The sequence below is a fragment of the Simochromis diagramma genome, unplaced genomic scaffold, assembly GCF_900408965.1.
Source record: "Simochromis diagramma unplaced genomic scaffold, fSimDia1.1 OVJJ01000337.1, whole genome shotgun sequence".
Classification (NCBI taxonomy): Eukaryota; Metazoa; Chordata; class Actinopteri; order Cichliformes; family Cichlidae; genus Simochromis; species Simochromis diagramma.
Window position 1 is genome coordinate 449034 of NW_024386982.1, and position 19931 is coordinate 468964.

Here is a 19931-nt window from a genome sequence, read left to right on the forward strand (position 1 = left end):
ATATATGCTTGTGTCTGTCTGTTCAGGAAGACAAAACAAACGTTCAAGTAGGAGATAGCTCCTACTTGAACGTTTGTTTTGTCTTCCTGAACAGACAGACACAAGCATATATTAGGGATGTCTTTTTTCTAAAAAAAAAACAAACAAACATCAGAACTAATAAATCTGCTATATATGGGATGATTTCTGAAAAATTACCAGAGCACAGCAGGATGATGATGAGGCAAACTGTTTTTTGTTAATAAGTAAAGCTGAAAGAAAGAGAGTGTGCTAGCAGGACATAGTGAAAAATAGTCAATTTCAGCTTCTAGGGTGAGATGAATTTCCCACGGACCACCAGAGTGGCAAGGTCAAAGACTCATAAAAAAACATTTAAATGTGCAGATTTATAGCGAAGAACAAAACCTTTTCTAAAATATCTAAAATGTATTTTATACAACCCCAGTTTCATGAAGTGAATGAAATCTTTTAAATGAATATTGTTCTTAGTTAGTCTAGTTAACGATCATGTTAAAATATATTTTTAAGGGTGATAAGGGACTAATATTAGTAAGAGAACAAAGCACATTTCCTAGTGCAAAAAAGAGGAAATCTAAAAAAAAATAATTGTGTTTTCCAAAATAGTGATTTTTAGCTTCTTGAATTGATGAGGAAAAGGTGGCAACGTTTTTCCTGAATTTAATGCTACATTTTAAAAAGAAACTAACCAAATACTCAAGGGAAATATTTTCAAACCATTTCAAAGGTTGTTTCAAAAATGTTTCAGCAAGAAAAAGCTTCCAGCCTAACTAAACTCTTCTTCTAAACAAACTTTTATTTCACGGAATTCTTACCGTTCACAGAAATTAGAGGTAAACTGTCTACTAACCTCAAACTTAACTCCCTGGTCTTACTTTGCATAATCAAGTGAGACTTAACTGAGCTCTTGGTAATGTGAAAACACTAAAGATATAAACAGCACTACTGTCTAACCACATACAGAACCTGAATACAGAAACAGATGAGCATTCTGTCGCACTTTCTTCATTATATAGAACATAAAACATTTCATGTGAACAAATTATTAGTGACTTTGCAGATTTTGGATTCAAAATTACTTATTAAAATTTCATAAAAATAGAGACAAACTACCTAAAAATAGTATAATCTAACCAGCCCAGAATGTATGTTGTTTACATGCACTAGTGCAACTTTCATGAATATATATGAATATATAGGAACAATAATATTACCTAATATCAAAAACACAACAAAGCTGTACTTAAATATTTGAATAGATATAATGTATGTATTAGGATAATAAAATAACTTGACACAAAGTAATGGTTGCTTTTATTTTTAACATTTCACAACATTTTCCTGATAACGCATGTATAACAGAATATTTTTATGTTGGTTAATTTTTTTACACAATCTCACAAATTTGTAGAAAAATGTGCTCCATCTTACAGATATTTTCTGTATCCAAAAATACAGACATTTGAAATCACAGAACTTATTTGGGGAGCATTTCATTTGACTTGAATTAATTTGACATTCTGTAAATGCCTTTTTAACATTGAAATGATTTTCTACAAGAGAATAAAAACAAAGTCAGATTCAGATTTACCAACTAAATCAGAGTGGAATTATTGACATACACTTACTATATATACTATACAATTACTGTGATGTTATCTGCCTCTCTGCTCAGTGGTGCCACTGGAGCTGGGCTTTCAAACTAAGATTATACTTCACACAAATTAATTTACTGTATAAGACAATCCAGTTGGATGTCTTTGTTTTATTATTATCCTCGCCTTTAGCAGACAGGACTAATAGGTACACCTCTGTTGGGTTTGTAGGCTGTTTTCCTTTTGACCATCTTGATGCAGTCTATGATGGGACAGACACTGAGGCACAAAGTGCAGCCAGTGCAGCTGTCAGTCACGGATGGAAGATGAGTTTCAGGGTCGAATGTTATAGCCTTGAAATAAGAGTCACATTATGGGACTGAAGCAGATACATCTCTTCAAAAACAAGAAAGTGATGACTGTCTGGATATAGTAGAAAAACATACCTGGTATCCAGAGTCATTGCAGGTCATGTAACATTTCCCACAGTTGATACACATCTCTTCATCTATAAGAGCCTGGACCTGAGAGCACAGGGAAAGGCCATTGTTGTTGTTGTGATATTGATAAATGATATTTTACTGCTATCTGTGGTCATGAGAAGAAAACCTGATTTAGAAAATAAAAAGTGATTACACATGTGGTGCAATGTCCTTTTGTTCATTTATCTTTTCCTATAAATCACTACAATGGTCAGAATATTACCTGGTTAGAGTGAATGAAGGAGAACTGTGTACCTGCTCCATGTTGTTAAGTTCCTGGTATGCTCCAATGTGGCGCAGTGCTCTGGCTATCACGTCCTATAACACAACCCGTCACCACACACATACATAAAAACACATTTATGGTTAAAAACCAAATGCAGTGTCAGGGGCTGGGTCTGTGACCCAGCCTTTCATTCGGCTTTTGATCTCTTTTGTTGTATTTTGAAGATAATGTTAAGTTCTAGGTTCATTATTTAGTTGCCTCAAGTTTAATCTAGTTATGTTTCACTTACGTCTTCTGGTTAGTCTCATGTATTTCTTGTCTGTGATTTCAGGTTGTCAAGTTTGTATTGTCATGTTTGCATCTCATGTTTCCTGTTTTATTTTGAAGAGGTCTTGTGTTTCTATGTTCATTGTGTTTCATTTTACTCTTCCACTGTGAAGTCGTTATGCTGATTTGTGTCAGCTGTTTCCCTGCCTGAGTGTCTGTTACCTTACCTTGTTTCCATGTCAAGCTTCCAAGCTTATGAACTCATGCCAGGGGTCCGTTCTTCGTACCTCGCTAAGTAAGTTAGCTGGATTTGATTGTTGACGATTTCGCGTGATCTTGGATCGTTCGGTTCTCTGAAGCTCATCCGGGACTTGCTGTCATAGCAACAGATCCGTAAGCGTAAACCTGCTCGGGAGCAGGTTTACTTTATGTAAACAAGATTAGATCGCGGCCACTCAGGTATGTCCGCTTCATGTATACGAAAGCAACAGCAATATTTTACCACTGTTTTACCATAAATAAATATTATCAGTGTAACTAAAGTTAATGCAGTACTTGATCCTTTTATTGATTCCATACAGATACATACAGGTCATTTCCTAAAAAAAGGGAAATGTACTATTAATCATTCTATTTCATGTATTTGATTATTCCAGATGTAATTCATATGTCAGAGTAGTAATTGTAAATTACTTCGTGTAATCAAGATGAGAGACCACGGCTATAAAAGCGAAGGTGGATTTGGGAAGTCTGTCGCAGCCATGTCCTGTCCGTATACGCGAGCCACCCATTGCGGAAGGTGCAAGATTGATAAGGAGAGTTTTCAGAACTCAGCGTATATTGTGGGACAGACAGGATCCTTTAGCTCAGCGCTACAGTGTGCTCATTGAGAGATATCGATTTTCCCGTGAGGGTATTATTTACTTAACCAACTTGTTGACGAGGGGGTGCAGGACCACCACCTGACTTTTTTTGCTCTGCCCTTTTCTTGGTTGCTGTTATAAACAAACAGATTATTTCAGGGTCTCTTTCCAAGAGACTAAAAGCAATATAAGTGATAAATATTACCATTCTGTGGAATATTCTTATATTTCACTTTTACTTGTTCCCATGTTCTAGTGGGTCCTGTCGTGGCTCTAATGTGAAAGAGGATATAATATAATATAATATAATATAATATAATATAGTGTAATATAATAAATTTACCCTACCGCCTACTGGTGTTGGCCAGAGGGGCCGATGGCGTGATATGGCAGCCTCGCTTGTGTCAGTCTGCCCCAGGGCAGCTGTGGCTACAACCGTAGCTGCCTCCACCAGTGTGTGAATGTGAGAGTGAATGAATAGTGGTATTCTAAAGCGCTTTGGGTGCCTTGAAAAGCGCTATATAAATCCAATCTATTATTATTATTATTATTGTTAAATTACTTACGAGTTTAATTTGTCAGCAACCTTCTGCCAGCCCTCTCTCCTTGCTTTTGCAGCCTTTGCAGTGTTCCCTTGCGTTTTAATTAAACTCTGAAACTCCTGAAATCCCTCAATCAAGAGTTCTTGCTCTGCTGCCGAAAAATACTGAGCGTGCTCCTTCGACATTTTCGCCGACCAATCAAAGGGTTGCCGATCAATGTTTCTACTATCAATGCGTAGCCCCTGTTAAGCCACCCAGTGATCTCACATTACTTCATCCAGCTATACTAATCGTCAACAACAGGTGTGTTCGAAGAACCGGAATAGCGAGCTCAAAGTTAGCGCGATGATTTGATCTTGGATGTAGTAAGCGAGGTACGAAGAACGGACCCCAGGTTTCTATGTTCCAGGGTTTTGTTATGTTTAGCTCACCCGGTTTAGATCATGATTTAGTTCTGCTCTTTGCTTTATAAGTCCAGGCTTATTCTTCAGTTAATATTAAGTTTTGTTATTTTGCGTGTCTACACTTGGGTCCACCTTCTTCACTCCTTACAGTCTCAGCCAGACTGTGACATATAGCTTTATTGAACTCAATATGCAGCACATATGTGTGCGTATGGACCTTGACTGGAGGAACAGGCTTCTGGGGCACGTTGACCCGGCTGACGTTGGATTCCACCACATTGGTTTCACCAGCATCTCGGAGTCGTTTCTTGCATGCAGCAATGGCTTCCGTCTTCTCCTGAAGGTATGGACCAAAGCTAGGGAGACTCTAAACAAATGCACATTGACCATTAAGAGGTGACAAATGGTTATTAGACAAATAACCATTTAATGTGAAAAAGAACAGGCATCTTCTTTTGATTCAAGGTTTTAAATTTTAGGACGTAATAAAAATAATCTGGTCTCTAGCATGTTTTAAAATTGGTTAAATACAACCTAAGGAAAATAACAACACATTACCCAGGTTCAGTACTTATTTAACAAAATTTTAACTGGGAGCAGAAGCAAAACTAATTGCACTCTTACTGCTTCCTCAGGAATTAAGAGGGTAAGTACCAGTCTGGCAATGATAATAAGATGCAGCTGGTTAACTCATTGTCATCAGCAAACGGGAGTACCTCTACTAGCAGCTAGCAGGTTTTGGCAGTTTGCTGGCCTGAAGCATTCAGGTGTGGGTTGATATAAGGCCAAGAAAGACCAAAAAGTTACTATAACTGTTGTAGTTGTACCTTTCCAACCAGGCTTTCGAGTCTGGGAACTGGTTTTCCCTTCTGATGGCTCGCTGTTGGAGGTGACTGACCATCCCAGTCCTTTAGCTCTAGGCTCTTTAGGTACAGCAAGGCCTTCAGACCTAAACATGTGTAATGTCACAATAATACAAAAGTAAATATTTTGAAGCTCTAAAAACGTAAATGAATGCCTGTAAAGCTCAGCCAAAAAGCAGTTACGTACCCACACAGTAATCCTCAATCAATGTGAAGTCCTGGTTCTGAACTGCACTACACACCTGTGGTATCCCGACAGAATGAGACAGTTGATCTAAGTGACTGGTCTGTGATCAACTTTTATTAAATGGCAAAACCTGTTACAGTAAATTGGTTATCACCTGTAACAGGGAAGCCCCAGCATGAAGAAACTGTAGTCCGCTCTCTGCTGAGTCAATACCCCCGGTGGCCAGAATAGGAAAACCTGGAATTGCTCTGGCGATGGCTGACACTGCTCTGAGAGTAATGGGCCTGATGGCATTACCTGAACACACCATTAATGTGATAAATACGTTTATTCAGCACTGCACTATACTTTACCGTGTGTGTGCACTTACCAGAGATCCCTCCGTATGTGGTGCGTTTTTCCAAACCAACACTTGGCCAGGGAGCGCCATCAGCTTTGAGTCCCATTAAACCTGAGACCGTGTTGGTGGCTGTGACTCCATCCGCTCCACCTATAACACAGCACAACATTTACAGACTTGTTAACAGGCATCTGCTAATCATTCGTGGATTAGTACTGAGCAATGTAAAATGATACTGAATGAAAAGGTGAAGTGTGGTTACCTTCATGGGCTGCCTTGGCAATGTCAACAATATTTGTAACGTTTGGTGTCAGTTTAGCAAAGAATGGAATGGAAATGGCCTCACGCACCCAGCGACAGATGTTCCTTACCAGCACTGGGTCCTGATGACACAACAAATGAATAAATGGTTACACCTTCACACTTAATTGTTCTTACATCCATTTCCTCCCTTGTATATTTGGGTGGGTTTTTTTTTTTTTTTTTTTTTGGAGGGGGGGGTTGCTTTGTTCTTTCTTCATCAGTTGTGTGCGTACCTGTCCACAGGCCAGTCCCATGCCTCTCTCTCCCATCCCATGAGGACAAGAGAGGTTCAGCTCCAAAGCATCTGCTCCCGACTCCTAAACACATACATTCGTTATTTTTACAATTAAATTAAATCATCATTAGACTACATATTCTGTAAAAATGTTTATGATTATAGTGGTATATTGTTTTTATCACCTCAGCCATCTTGGCTAGCTCTGTCCAGTCTTCCTTGTTGTAACCACACATTATACTAGAAATCACCACCTGATGGACACAGAGGGATTTTTTTTTCGATTTTAAACATCACACATTTTAGACTTATTTTAGAACTTTGTACTTCAAACTTGGGTGAATTTTGGTACAGTGGTGCAAATAGACACTGCTAGAGAACACGCACTAAAGACATGAAATGTCTGGTAAACCACATGTGATGGAATGAAGCTCATGGAAAAAAAAATCAAAGTAAGAAATATGTAATATGGTACAGAAACAATCCAGAAAAGTAAATGTACATCCATCCATCCGTTCACTTCCGCTTATCCTTTTCAGGGTCGCGGGGGGCGCTGGAGCCTATCCCAGCTGTCATAGGGCGAGAGGCGGGGTACACCCTGGACAGGTCGCCAGTCTGTCGCAGGGCTAACACACAGAGACAGACAACCATTCGCACTCACTTTCACTCGCACATTCACACCTAGTGGCAATTTGGATTATCCAATTAACCTATCCCCACAAGCTGCATGTCTTTGGACGGTGGGAGGAAGCTGGAGTACCCGGAGGGAACCCACGCAGACACGGGGAGAACATGCAAACACAGAAAGACCCCGGCCTGATGGTGGAATTGAACTCAGGACCTTCTTGCTGTGCGGCAACAGTGCTAACCACCGTGCTGCCCCAAGTAAATGTATATTCATTATTTAATTAAAATCATCATACATTTCACCTGCAGTCAGCTGAGACTGAAGAAGTCACTTGGATGAGTGACGAAACGTTTCTCCCACAAAACGCTACGTCCAGATGAACAGAATCAACTTTTGGAGACATACATTTCATTCAGCTGAACACACACACGCGCGCGCAACAACAAGCTTATCACCAAGGAAAGGTATGATGTAATATCAAACTTACGTTGTTGGGGAAGTCTTTTTTCAGCTCAGCAACCGACTGACACCAGTAGGCTGCTGTCTTCTCGCTGATGAGCTCAATGTTGAGGAAGGAGCCCAGACCGGGCCCATAAAGAGGGCCTGATGTTGTACCACGCACAATTCGAGGAGACACATTGGTCACCAGATCCTAAAGACACAGATTTATAGAGCCCATTCATGAGGTTAACTTCTTTTTTTGGGGTCCTTAAAGTGAAACTTGCTAGACACAACAAAGCTTTCGTGTTTTTCTTTCTGAAGCTTTTACTTGTGTTCATCTGGTAAAGAATCCTAAACAAATCCCTTTTTTTTTTTTTTTTTTTTTTTTTTTTTTTTTTTTTTTTTTTGTAAGCTCACAATTTCCTGAGGAATAAATCTGAGGTTACATAATAAATTGGTATGGGAAAAATATAAAAATGCAAAAACAGCAAAGGTCTGCAAGGAGGAAATATTGATATGTTACAATGATTTATTGTAAGGTATTGTAAAATACATGTTCAGGTGAATAAATCTCTTTAATGCCTGCAAGTATAGTCGTTCTAGTGACTGGTGGTTTGGTACATTGTTTGCATGTGTGGTACCTTATCCAGTCCAAATGTCTTAGTCAGAGCGAAGCCCCATCCTTGTTCAAAAGCTCTTCTGATCATGGCTGTGCTAGTGGTAGGAGGAGCAGAGGCCAGGCCGAACGGATTTGGAAATTTTATTCCACAAACTTCAATGCTGATGTCCACCTGGTCTATAGCACTGTAGAACAATGGCAACTTTGGAACTGGGTCTACTGTTTGTCCATGAAGAGACTATACAAGTAAAAGAGAAGGGATAAATATTTTTGGTAACATTATTGGTATGATATTTTGTGTATTATGCATGAGGTACAAAAATTGTACATGGACACTAAACAAACCATTAATAGGCACAAGTTCAGTAAGGAAGATCTGCAGTCATTCATATGCTTGCTTTCCTAGATGTTCACTATAACCTTCCCATGCTGTCAAACTCAGTGCTGTCATCATTATACTAGCCCAGTCACCTTTTTGATTGGATCAAAGAAGGCAAAGCCTCCATTCTGAATGGTTTAAAATCTGTGCTTTTCCATCGGATTCTCATTCATGCAACCAACCACCTCTCCATCTCCATCTCGCCCCATCCAAGCTTCCATCTCCATCTTCAACACCATCAGTGCCTATGTTTTGGGGTTTCCTGTTCTAAATCCTATCGCTACTGGGATTCTTTTCTGTGATAACGGGTCATTGGAGTCTAATTGCAAAATTCATTCATTTTTCCATCTCAGTAAATCTTGTTCGGTTCTTCCAAATGATCTCTCCTTATCGAACTCATTGGTGTTTAGTCTTAGCAGACTTACCTGTATGTATCTGTGAATATGCCACGAGGCTTGTTTGCCATCATTCACTGACTCCACTGTGGTGTTTGCCAAACCAGCGACGTCTCCTCCAGCAAAAACCCAGGGCTCACTGGTCTGCATGGTGCCTGTGTTCACCTCTGGAGTACCCCAGCGACTCAGCTTCACAGGCGTCATGGCCTCAGTCACTACAAGCACCCAGCATATCAGTCAGTTTCATGCTCTGCCTCAGTCTAAACATCACCTGCAAACTTTCAAACCATTACAGATTTAATTTTGTTATGTAATAATACAAAATCTAGATGAATTTGCTTGCCCCCTAGTCTGACAGACTATATAGCAAGCTATACTGATTAACATCTCATCTAAGTTTAGCACAAAGAGTAAGGAAATTTGTGTTTGGTCAATTTTCTTTGCTGTAAAAATGCTTCTTTGCAATAAATGTTCTACTGTTGGAAAATTCCCCCTTAAATGGTGCTGCACCTGAAAGGAAAATGCATTTGTGGGTTGAGCAGCAAATTTTAGTATGTGGAAAAACTTGAAAAATCTCATCTGCCAGTACCAAAGAAGCTTATTCTGCTATTGACTGTTGTTTTGGGCTGCTGGTACTCCAGGTCTTTTTAACTGATGATTTTCAGAGAAATATGTTTTTGTGTGTCAAGCCTCTGAACATTGACCAAACATTAAAAGGTTCCTTACTCAAAAGATGAACTAGTGTTGTCTACACCTAACAGAGAACAACGTTTTTGCGCTGTATTTAAATTACAGGTTTTGCACCTATTTCCCATGTTAAGAAACTGGGAGTTGGTCAAGAGACTTGCTCAGTAATGTATATTTTAAAAAAAAATGTAAAATTAAAAAAGACAAACCAGCACTCAGAAACCAAAGTTTTACAATTACATCTGGATTTGTCATTACTTCTTCTAGTTAAAGGTGAAGCAAAAAGTTGGGTAATGTGTTGCGCAGCTGATTACTCATTACCTTGTGGCTCATTCAACATGGATCCAAAAGCACTGATTATGTAATCAGCCTTCAGTCTGACAATTTGCTCCTCGTCTTCAACCCAGTCACCTTCCTCAGTCTGCTCAGTGCGACAGAACTGTAACCCAGCAACATGCCCATTCTTCATAATGACCTCACGGGGAGACAGAAAAGGAAGGAACTCACACTGCTCCTCTTTAGCCAACTCCATCTGAGAGGAAAAAACGTCATACATATCAGTACACTCATCTGGTGATCTGTCTGTATACTGCGTCAGTTGATCCATCTGCCTCTCATCAGCACCTCCTCAGGAACAGCTCTAATGTTGGTGAATCCCCTCCTGAAGCAGACATACACTCTTTTGGCTCCACACCGAAGGGCTGAGGTGGCACAGTCAAATGCAGTGTCACCGGCCCCCAAAACTATCACCACGCCCTTTAGTTCTGGCAGAGAGGAGCGACACTGACACATACCTAGGCAAAGCGACAGAGAGCCCAAAATGTAAAAAACCATGTCACCAGCAAAAGTACTGTATGAATGAATGAGTATGTGCGGATACACTAACACATGAAAAGTTACGGGCTGATCAAAGGCTGTGAGGTGATGCTATTGTCGTATGTTTGGGATCGTGACTTCATATAAATAATGTGTATATTGTGACTTTGTTACTGCACATGTGAACTATAATCCTGTGGACTGGTAGAGGAACAAAAATTAAGTAGCACCTTTCTTGCTGGCAGAGGCCACCATGGGCAGAAAGTCCTTAGAAGTGAAGAATCCTTGATCCACAGTTAAACCCTTGAAGATTTCAGCTCTGTTGGCCTGTGGGAGACCTGGTGTCACACACACATTCACAGACACATGCAAACAGGACTTGATGAGGACTTAAAATGCATGCAGAAAAACAAATTTGATGGTTGATGTAATTCAGCAGTTTTTATAACTTTTTACAAATGTGCATAATATCGAGACACATCCAGATTCCAGATGAATTTACAGGGAACTAAACTGGAATCTATTCATAATGGTTGTCAAGTGAAACTCACCAATCCCTATGAAGACAGCCTTAAATCCATCTTCCTTCAGGGACTTCAGAGTCATTCCATTAACACCCAAGCCCTTCTCACACACCACCTGTAGACGCCACAGAAACAAAATGTTTTAACTGAACTGTTGACTCATGTAAAGAGATTAGACTAATATAATGGATGCTACAAATACTATTTTAAAAATACGTGCCACATTTCATACCTTCACTCCCAGGTCCTTCATCAGGTTTATTTCAAACTGGACGACCTCATATGGAAGCCGGAATTGAGGGATTTCTGACATGCTGCATAGAAGAACATATCTCTCTGAATGATTTTTGTCTCCCCAATGCTATCATGTTGGTATTGTGTCTTTCAACTGTCCTCATGCCAGCTTCTCTCTCTAATTTGCAGACATATTAAAAAAGGTTTACCCATGTCTCAATGTGCAATTCTAAAATTCTTTTTAAAAAGACTGAACCTTTACTTCCCAAGTAACTAACAATACAATATAAAACAGCTTGAGGGAAATGAACACTGTCCTATAATATTTTATATAATAATAATGTTAAGATACCTCAGCCCTCCTGTGTACTTCTGTTTTTCAAATATTGTGATATTATCATATCCCAGACGGGCCAGGAAAGAAGCACAACTAATTGATGCTGGGCCACAGCCAATCAGAGCTATAGGGGTGTGGTAAGACTCTGGCAGCTCATTGAATGGTGGGAGTTCGGGGTTTCTTATCTGAGGGATGCCCATTTTACTAAACACCTGTAAAGAAACACATACACAAATGCACATGCCAAGAATAGTCTTTAATACATTACGTTTACATCATGGCTGATGTTAAATCAATATAATTGATTAGAAATGTGTTTTCTGAAAACTGTTGTACCTCAATAGCAAACTGCTGTAACCCTCCAATGTTAATGGGTCCTTCTTCAGAAGCATACAGGTTGCAGCCCCCTACACACAGCTCCGATGTGGGACAAACCATTCCGCAGGTCAAACCCAGAGGGTTGTCAGATAGAATGGCACGCGCTGCCCCATAGTAGTTCTGTTACACAAATACACACACTTGACATCAGAGTACTGCTATCTGGTATTACTTTGAATATCTGAAGACATAAGGCTATGTGAAGACAGGATCGGGGACCCAGAATGCAGACTCTCATATGGACCTTAACTCAAAAACACAGCTTTATTATTGAACTTATGAAATACAAAACCAAACTGGAAACTAAACACACAGGCAGGAATGAGGGAGATGCAGACAATATATACACACGAGGGAATCAGGACAAAGAGGAATAACCTGGTGAAGACAGCTGGACATAATCTAACTGACGAGACAGAGGACAAAACTGCACATGCTACACACAGGGCAGGAGACTATCAAAGTAAAAAAGGAAGTACGAGAACATACACACACTGACTGACTAAATACAGGGAACAGAGGGAGTGAGAGAAACAGAGGCACGACTGGGGAACAGGCGAATAAGTGTGGAGACAGAGATAATACAACATAAACTAGACAAGAAACCAAGATGACTTAGGAATACAAATAATTAACAGAGAAACCAAAGTAAGAGTAACCAAACAAAGAACAGAATCTCAACCTCAGACTATAAAATAAACCAAAACTAAAAGTCCAAAACAGGAAACGCTGGGTACAAGACTCGGGATCATGACAGAAAGAGTGCAGAGTGGATTCTACCTTATTGGAGATACTCGTAATGAATGACTTGATGTCCAGATTAGTTGGGCAGCTCTTCTGACAGGGAGCATCAGCACATTTTAGACATCTAAACACAAATTTTTCATTTGTTTCTGCAGCTTAACCAAGTAAGATTTCTAAAAAAAATAAAAATTGCATGCAAACAGTTTGGAGGATTTTTGTTATTTTAGACAAAAAACATCCACACACAAAAGATTAATTTCCAACAAAAATGCTCTAATACATAATGCAGTCGTGACTATGGAAGGTTACCGATAAGACCTATAATTCCATAAGGCTGTAATGAAACTAAATTGTTACACAGTTTGTAGTGCTGTAATGTCTAATATTATAATGGATACATTTAAGATAATACTTTTCATGTACAGTGTCTTAGTTTAATGTGCCAGTACGTCACTATCACGATTTCGTCTCATAAATAAAATTTACATTTTGTTCATTTTGTACATTTTGTCATGATGGTGTAGCTAACTGAAAAAATAAAGAAAGTCCTGGAAAAAAAAACTTTCTTTTGACATGGATTATTATTATATTGTGTGTACAAATGTCATGGCTATTCAATTAACAGTTGGATTCATCCAACCGCACTGCTGCCCTTTTTCTCTAATGGTGATAAAAACAAAAGTACATGTGTGGAACTGGCCTGACAATGATCAGAATACTCTTCTTTAGCCTGCATTTGTTGTGACCATCTGAAATTTGGTATCTTTTTTAACATAAGTTGAATGTAAATCATATTTGTGACATATGCTATATTAAAAACAAATAACTAAAGTAGCCTCTTCATTAATCTTCACCTGAGAGCTTCTCGTAGTGCTCCTCGCTCGCTCAGTGTTGTATGCTTGATGTCGTCAAAGTTGTTTTCTAACTTCACACAAGACTGGAAAAAAGAATGAAGAAGATGAATGATGTTCCAAGCATTAAATTATGCAAATGCTCTAATTTGACTAAAGATACTCTTTTAATTGAAGCTACGTCTTGTTTGTGTATTTTTCTTACACCGCAGTTCCTTTCAGGGTTCCTCTTCCAGTGTTTCTTTTCTTTCTTCTTACTGGCTGTGGATATGATCTGAGCATGATGCTTCACCCTTGGATTCAGAGCTAGGATGCTCTGAAAAGAAAAAGACACAGGATTGGATTCTTAGACTGCACGTCCTAATAAACATGAGTAGAATCTTCTTTTATTTTCCAGAGACTTTGTTTTAGCATTTCAAGTGGCTCCACAGTATAGTGGTTCACATTTTTGCTTTACATATAAAGGAATGATCCAGGAAAAGCATCCAGTGTGTTTGTTTTTATAAAGTGGTATGGTTGCATTGCAGAGGGAACTAGATAATTATATTCAGAGAAGTCTTATGCCACAACCCCAAATTCCAAAAAAATTGGGGCACAAACCCATCCATATTTTCTTCACAATAAAACATATTTCTAACCTTTTATTATTTCATGAAATATATTTTCTCATATTTAATAATAATAATCCATCCATTTTCTTCTGCTTATATGGGGTCAGGTTGCTGGGACAGCAGCCTAAGCAGAGAAGCCCAGTCTGTAGCAAACTACCTAATCTAGCTTTTCCAGGTAGCACAGAGGCTTCCTAGGCCAGCTCAGAGATAAACCTCTACCGAGTGTCCTGGATCTGCCCCAGGGCCTCCTCTTGGTTGGACATGCCCAGAACACCTCACCCACAAGGCATCCTTGTCAGATGCCCAGACCACCTCAAAGGCTCCTTTATACAATTATAATTATTATCATAATTAAGTTAACAAAAGACAACAAAGGCAACAAAAGACTGGAAAAGTAAGTGGTCTTAGAAAGAAACAGCTGGAAAAATACTTTGCAACTAACTAGGATAACTGGTCAAAGGTCAGTAATATGATCGAATATAAAAAGAGCATCTTAAACAGGCACAGTTTCTCCACAGAAAATGTTTTATTTTCCAAGCTATTTCCCCTCAGTGCCCTTCTGTGTGTCTATATAGTGCTGGCTTCCTCTTATTCCTTGTCAGTCTCTATTTTCTTGTAAATGGTAATAGCCCTTTTCTACTCTCTCGGAGTACTCAAAGCACTCTATACAACATGCCACATTCACTTTATCTATACTTAGTGCTAGCTAACTACATTCACACACATTCTCCGATGGATGCATCGGAGAGCAACTTGGGGTTAGTACCTTGCCCAAGGATACTTGACATGCAGACTGGAGGAGCCAAGAATCGAACCACCAAACTTCGGATCAGTAGGTGACCTGCTCTACCTCCTGAGCTACAGCCACCCTTGTGTTTCCTCATTCCAGGTTCCTGTTGTTATAGTTTGCAATTCCCTTTTAGACATTAAGTTTTGTTTGCTGGACTTTTTACAGCCTAATAAAATGGCTTACTTTCTTCTGATTCCTACCTGCTTCTGTGTCTGCATTTTGGGTCCTCAACTTCACACTGCACAGTCTGCATAATATGCAGACCGTAACAACATTATCTTTCTTTACAGCACATTTGCTGAGATTTGCCGACAAGAACATTGAAACTGTGGAACATTCTAGGAAGTCTGGCTGTTTTCATGGTCGGGGTCAAGATGATAAGATAATGGTGAGGTGCCAGGTTGATGCACTGAGCCAATGTCACGTGTTGCATTCATATATAACAGTAGAAATCGAGAAATTAAGCTTGTCGCACACTGACACCTTGTTACATGGGGGAATACTGAATAGTATTTTATTCATGTAAATTCTACCATTAAAGAATATTATCACTGAATGTATTAATCCAACCTGACCTTGACTATTTGAACATTAGTGGCTAATGATCTATTGAACTGGTCTTAGCATATCAACGCCATCATTAGTTTCCAAAAATATGGGACATTTTATAAAATTTTGATTAAAAAAAATCAGTTCATTGTAGTCTATACTTGATTGGAAGTACAGTGATAACACATCAAATCATTCAAAAATGTAATAATTTAATAATTTATTTGATTTTAAAATCAAACAATTTGGAGAGGGCTTTGCATGAGACTAACTAAAAGTACTACTAAAAATATTTTCTACTTCTATGGGGCTAAAACCTGAGAAAATCCAGCTAGTCGACAGTTCACCCAGAATAATTTACTACAGAGGCATCCAGCAATTAACACAAAATATGTTTTGGCATTGCCTTGCTGGGATAAGTAAGCCTGTTGCCTGTCTATCAGTTAGCATCAAAGATGACTTGACAGGAGTGTTATCCACGCCATGTGGACTAACACATTCAGCTATGGGAACAGGTGTCCATGACATCCATGATTTGTGTGTGTCTCTCTCTCTCTCTCTCTCTCTCTCTCTCTCTCTCTCTCACTCTCTCTCTCTATGTATATATATACAGCTTTCTTGTCTTGACATAAAGACAAGAAAGCTCCTTACCATGCATGGAGGGTTTCACCCCAAGTCCAGCACCCTGAGGCTGTACGCTAAGCGGAAGGAAGGGGGCCGGGGACTGGTGAGTGTCAGCACCACAGTCCAGGATGAGACAAGGAACATCCACGAATACATCACAAAGATGGCCCCAACTGACCGAGTGCTCAGTGAATACCTCAGGCAGCAGAAACCCAAGAAAGTGGAGGAAGGCGAGGAACCATCATGGAAGGACAGGCCCCTGCACGGTATGTACCATCGGCAGATAGAGGAGGTGGCTGATATCCAGAAATCCTGCCAGTGGCTGGACAAAGCTGGACTGAAAGACAGCACGGAAGCACTAATCATGGCAGCACAGGAACAAGCACTAAGCACAAGATCCATTGAGGCTGGGGTCTATCACACCAGGCAAGACCCCAGGTGCAGGCTGTGTAAAGATGCCCCAGAGACAATCCAGCACATAACAGCAGGGTGCAAGATGCTAGCAGGCAAGGCATACATGGAACGCCATAACCAAGTGGCCGGCATAGTGTACAGGAACATCTGTGCCGAGTATAACCTGGAAGTCCCGAGGTCAAAATGGGAGATGCCCCCAAGGGTGGTGGAGAATGACCGAGCTAAGATCCTGTGGGACTTCCAGATACAGACGGACAAAGTGGTGGTGGCTAACCAACCGGACATAGTGGTGGTAGACAAACAGAAGAAGACGGCCGTAGTGATCGATGTAGCGGTTCCGAATGACAGCAACATCAGGAAGAAGGAACACAAGAAGCTTGAGAAATACCAAGGGCTCAGAGAAGAGCTCGAGAAGATGTGGAGGGTGAAGGTGACGGTGGTCCCAGTGGTAATCGGAGCACTAGGTGCGGTGACTCCCAAGCTAGGCGAGTGGCTCCAGCAGATCCCGGGAACAACATCGGAGATCTCTGTCCAGAAGAGCGCAGTCCTAGGAACAGCTAAGATACTGCGCAGGACCCTCAAGCTCCCAGGCCTCTGGTAGAGGACCCGAGCTTGAAGGATTGACCGCCCGCAGGGGCGAGTCGGGAATTTTTTTTTTTTTTTTTTTTTTTATAGATAGATAGATAGATAGACACATACATACATATGCACACTGACATCTCCACTTTGCCACCGCAGCAATTTCCTAATGTTGTAAACCCGCTCAACATTTGGCAATAAAACCCTTTCTGATTCTGATTCTTTGACCCTGTGTCAGTTATTTATAGGTTGTACAATCAAACACATGGCTTGTTACATAATACCAGGCGATCATGTTCAGACTGCATCGTGTGGCATTTTACCCACTAAATCCTCACCGTTGCAACATGTTACAGTGATTAGCCAATGTATAGGTCTGTCGTATATCTCTGATAACTCTACTGGTCTCTACTTGGTGCACCCAAGAGGACTTTTAAAAGAGTAAAAATCAGGTGACTCAGTAGATTCCTTTAAAAAGCATTTAGACACCCATGTTCTCACGCACTTTGACAGTGCCTCCCCCCCCCCCCCCCTATTTATCTGTTTTGTGTTTGTAGAAGCGGTTTTATTTCATTAAAAAACATTTTTATTTTATAAAACATTTTATTTTCATGTCACTTTGACATGTATTATTCTGCCACAAGGCAGAGAACACATCAGTGTGCGACATGCAGAAACTATGGGTGGCTCAGTGAAGCCAATTTCTAAATTAGTAAGATGTGTTTTTACTTTGCCCCAAAAACTCTGGATACTTTCATTTCTATTTCAGTATCATCTAAATCATACCAGGGCACTTCTCACACTAAAGTCAATACTTTACATTAGTAAAAAGAGTAACCCAATGAATCTCCATCGTGTGACTTTGCGGTCAGGCTTGCTTCTTATAGAAAGAAACGTCTCACCCTGTGGGCAGCCGAATGTTGAATTATACACAGGCCTTTTCTAAAGACACACACAGTAAGGGAAGTACTCTTTGTGCTGAGAAACTGATGGACTCAAAGGATATGCAGTGCCCTGTGCATGGCGGAAGTCCATTTGAAAACTGTGATATGCCTGCAAGTCTGATGAAACTGTATATGAACAGATGATTGTGACTGACTTACTGTTATTCCAGGATCACAGCTGTATGTATAGTTTCAATTTTTTCTTGTGAAATGGTCATAATTAGAGGCCAGTCGTGTGCAAATTAGCCTGCTGTTAAGCTTCTAGATTAGTGGAGAATAATCTTTAAATCCCCATCTGTACTCATAAAAATTCTATGGACACAATTAGAATGACTTTATTTTACTATGGCATGGAAAACATTTTTGGAAGCGCAGTTATCCACACAACACCTGTATATGTGTTGCTAGAGAATGCTATACATTGCATTTTCCACTTAGTATATATCATATGAGAATATCCTGCTATAACATATAACACAGCAAATTTACCTCAATGTCTGGAAGATCTTTACTCAACATGGTGCTTCAGCCCAGCTTCCGGAATAAAAGCTTTTAAAAGGTTGAAAATTATCCTCTGCAGATTGTGGTTGGTGTTGTGGTTTAGAGGTCCGAAGCACTGTCCGGGACTACTCTGCTCACAAGTGGAACTATATAAGAGCTTACGACCGCGTCACCCCTCTTAACAAAAATTTTAGACAGACAGTTTGAAGGCATCAAACGTCATACTTTCTCCTGCCAACCTGTTGATGAGGTGAACTTACAGGCAGAGCTCTTATCACTCATATGAGGGTTAAAGTTCAGCTTACAAACTCGGCTGCAGCTAGCAGATTCTGGGTTCACTGCACCCGAGTTTGTAAGCTAGACAGTGACCACGGCAAAGTTCAAACTCCACCTCTAAGAGGGGAGTGGACCTCTGCATATTTTTCCTCTTCTATCTGGTAAACAGTTCTGTGTTAACCCTTTTTTGTCTCAAGGACTCTATTCTTTTCTTCTACTTTGCGGGCGCTTCTTTCTCCATACAGAGGAGAGATCAGCTATTCAAGACAGCCAGAACCTGACTGATCAAGCAACTAGATATCAGCAAGTTCTCCTGTAGCAATATAACTGATTCTTCCTCCATAGTCTCTACTGGTTTAGATGTAACACAGCTTAGCGCCATCTTCTGACAGTAAGGAACACGATTGTCATGTGGTTGGTTGGTTAATAGACTTACATTAGTTTATGTTAGCTAACTAGTGACAGAATCGATAACGAGAGAAAAATAAGGACAGTAAAACTAAAGATCACTTTAAGGGGATCACATTTGTGCTGCCCCTGGCCGCAACACCGAGTTTTATGTTAAGAAACAGAGGATATACTGTCCACTTTCACTGTCTGTCTCTTTTGAGTACTGTGTGGAGGAGAGCCACCACAGTGGCAAGCTGGACTCCAACACTTGCAGAAGATGGCGCTAAACATGTTTCACTTATTTCTTAAATCCATCTTAACAGACAGTGTTACATCTATTTCAGTTTTTGAGAGCAGGGCTCAATGGTGTAAATTAGCCTTTATACATCTAGCGCTTTATGTGCTCTTTGACACAGCCAAGGACACTAACCACAGGCTGTGATTTCACGTGGCAAACTCAACCTCCTTATTGAAGAGGAATTCTGCTCATTTCTGGCGCTATATACATAGCTTTTATTCCAAATTAATTATTATTATTTAATTTCAAATGCACAGTGGAGCTAAACAGGAAAGCTAGGAGAAGGAACACGGGGGAGGCAGTAAAAACCTGGGCATATGGAATAACAGAGCACGTGTCACCTGTTCTTCCCAGTGAGCTAAACCAGCCCCCCCAGATTTTTATTTTTGTACTAATAGAGTGTATGTGTACAATTCAGAGTTCAAAACGATCCTTTGTCTTATACTGGGCCTCGGTGCGCTCCCTCAGTTCATTTTATGTATGAAACAAGTTGCTATATCTAGCTAGACTAGCTTATGTTCCCTGAAGGTGGTTGTGTGTCTACTGTAGCATTGTACAGATAGCTTAAATCCCCAGGACGCTATTTTCAGTTGGGGA

The 19931-nt window shown here is 40.0% G+C and overlaps 1 protein-coding gene across 1 annotated transcript; it reads right to left on the reverse strand.

The window, feature by feature from the left end:
• Window positions 1-1315: 1315 nt before the first annotated feature.
• Window positions 1316-19894, reverse strand: dpydb (dihydropyrimidine dehydrogenase b). Its single transcript, XM_040039518.1, has 25 exons — window positions 18359-19894; window positions 13564-13674; window positions 13362-13444; window positions 12544-12631; window positions 11722-11883; window positions 11401-11597; window positions 11047-11128; window positions 10842-10929; window positions 10521-10628; window positions 10099-10268; window positions 9796-10006; window positions 8818-9002; window positions 8036-8251; window positions 7441-7605; window positions 6511-6579; window positions 6324-6407; window positions 6050-6170; window positions 5818-5937; window positions 5602-5744; window positions 5448-5502; window positions 5225-5346; window positions 4615-4764; window positions 2351-2413; window positions 2060-2137; window positions 1316-1966 (listed from the first exon to the last, which is right to left on the reverse strand). The coding sequence occupies exons 1-25, from the start codon at window positions 18386-18388 to the stop codon at window positions 1802-1804; spliced, it is 3066 nt and encodes a 1021-aa protein (XP_039895452.1). The 5' UTR covers window positions 18389-19894; the 3' UTR covers window positions 1316-1801.
• Window positions 19895-19931: the final 37 nt, after the last annotated feature.

Coding starts and splice junctions, on each gene's coding strand:
- dpydb (XM_040039518.1), bottom strand. CDS start 18,388: ATGTTGAGTAAAGATCTTCCAGACATTGAG. Junction 10,269..10,520: donor GGCCTCTGCCAGCAAGAAAG/GTGCTACTTAAT, acceptor CGCTTTGCCTAG/GTATGTGTCAGTGTCGCTCC. Junction 5,745..5,817: donor CACATACGGAGGGATCTCTG/GTAAGTGCACAC, acceptor TGGTGTGTTCAG/GTAATGCCATCAGGCCCATT.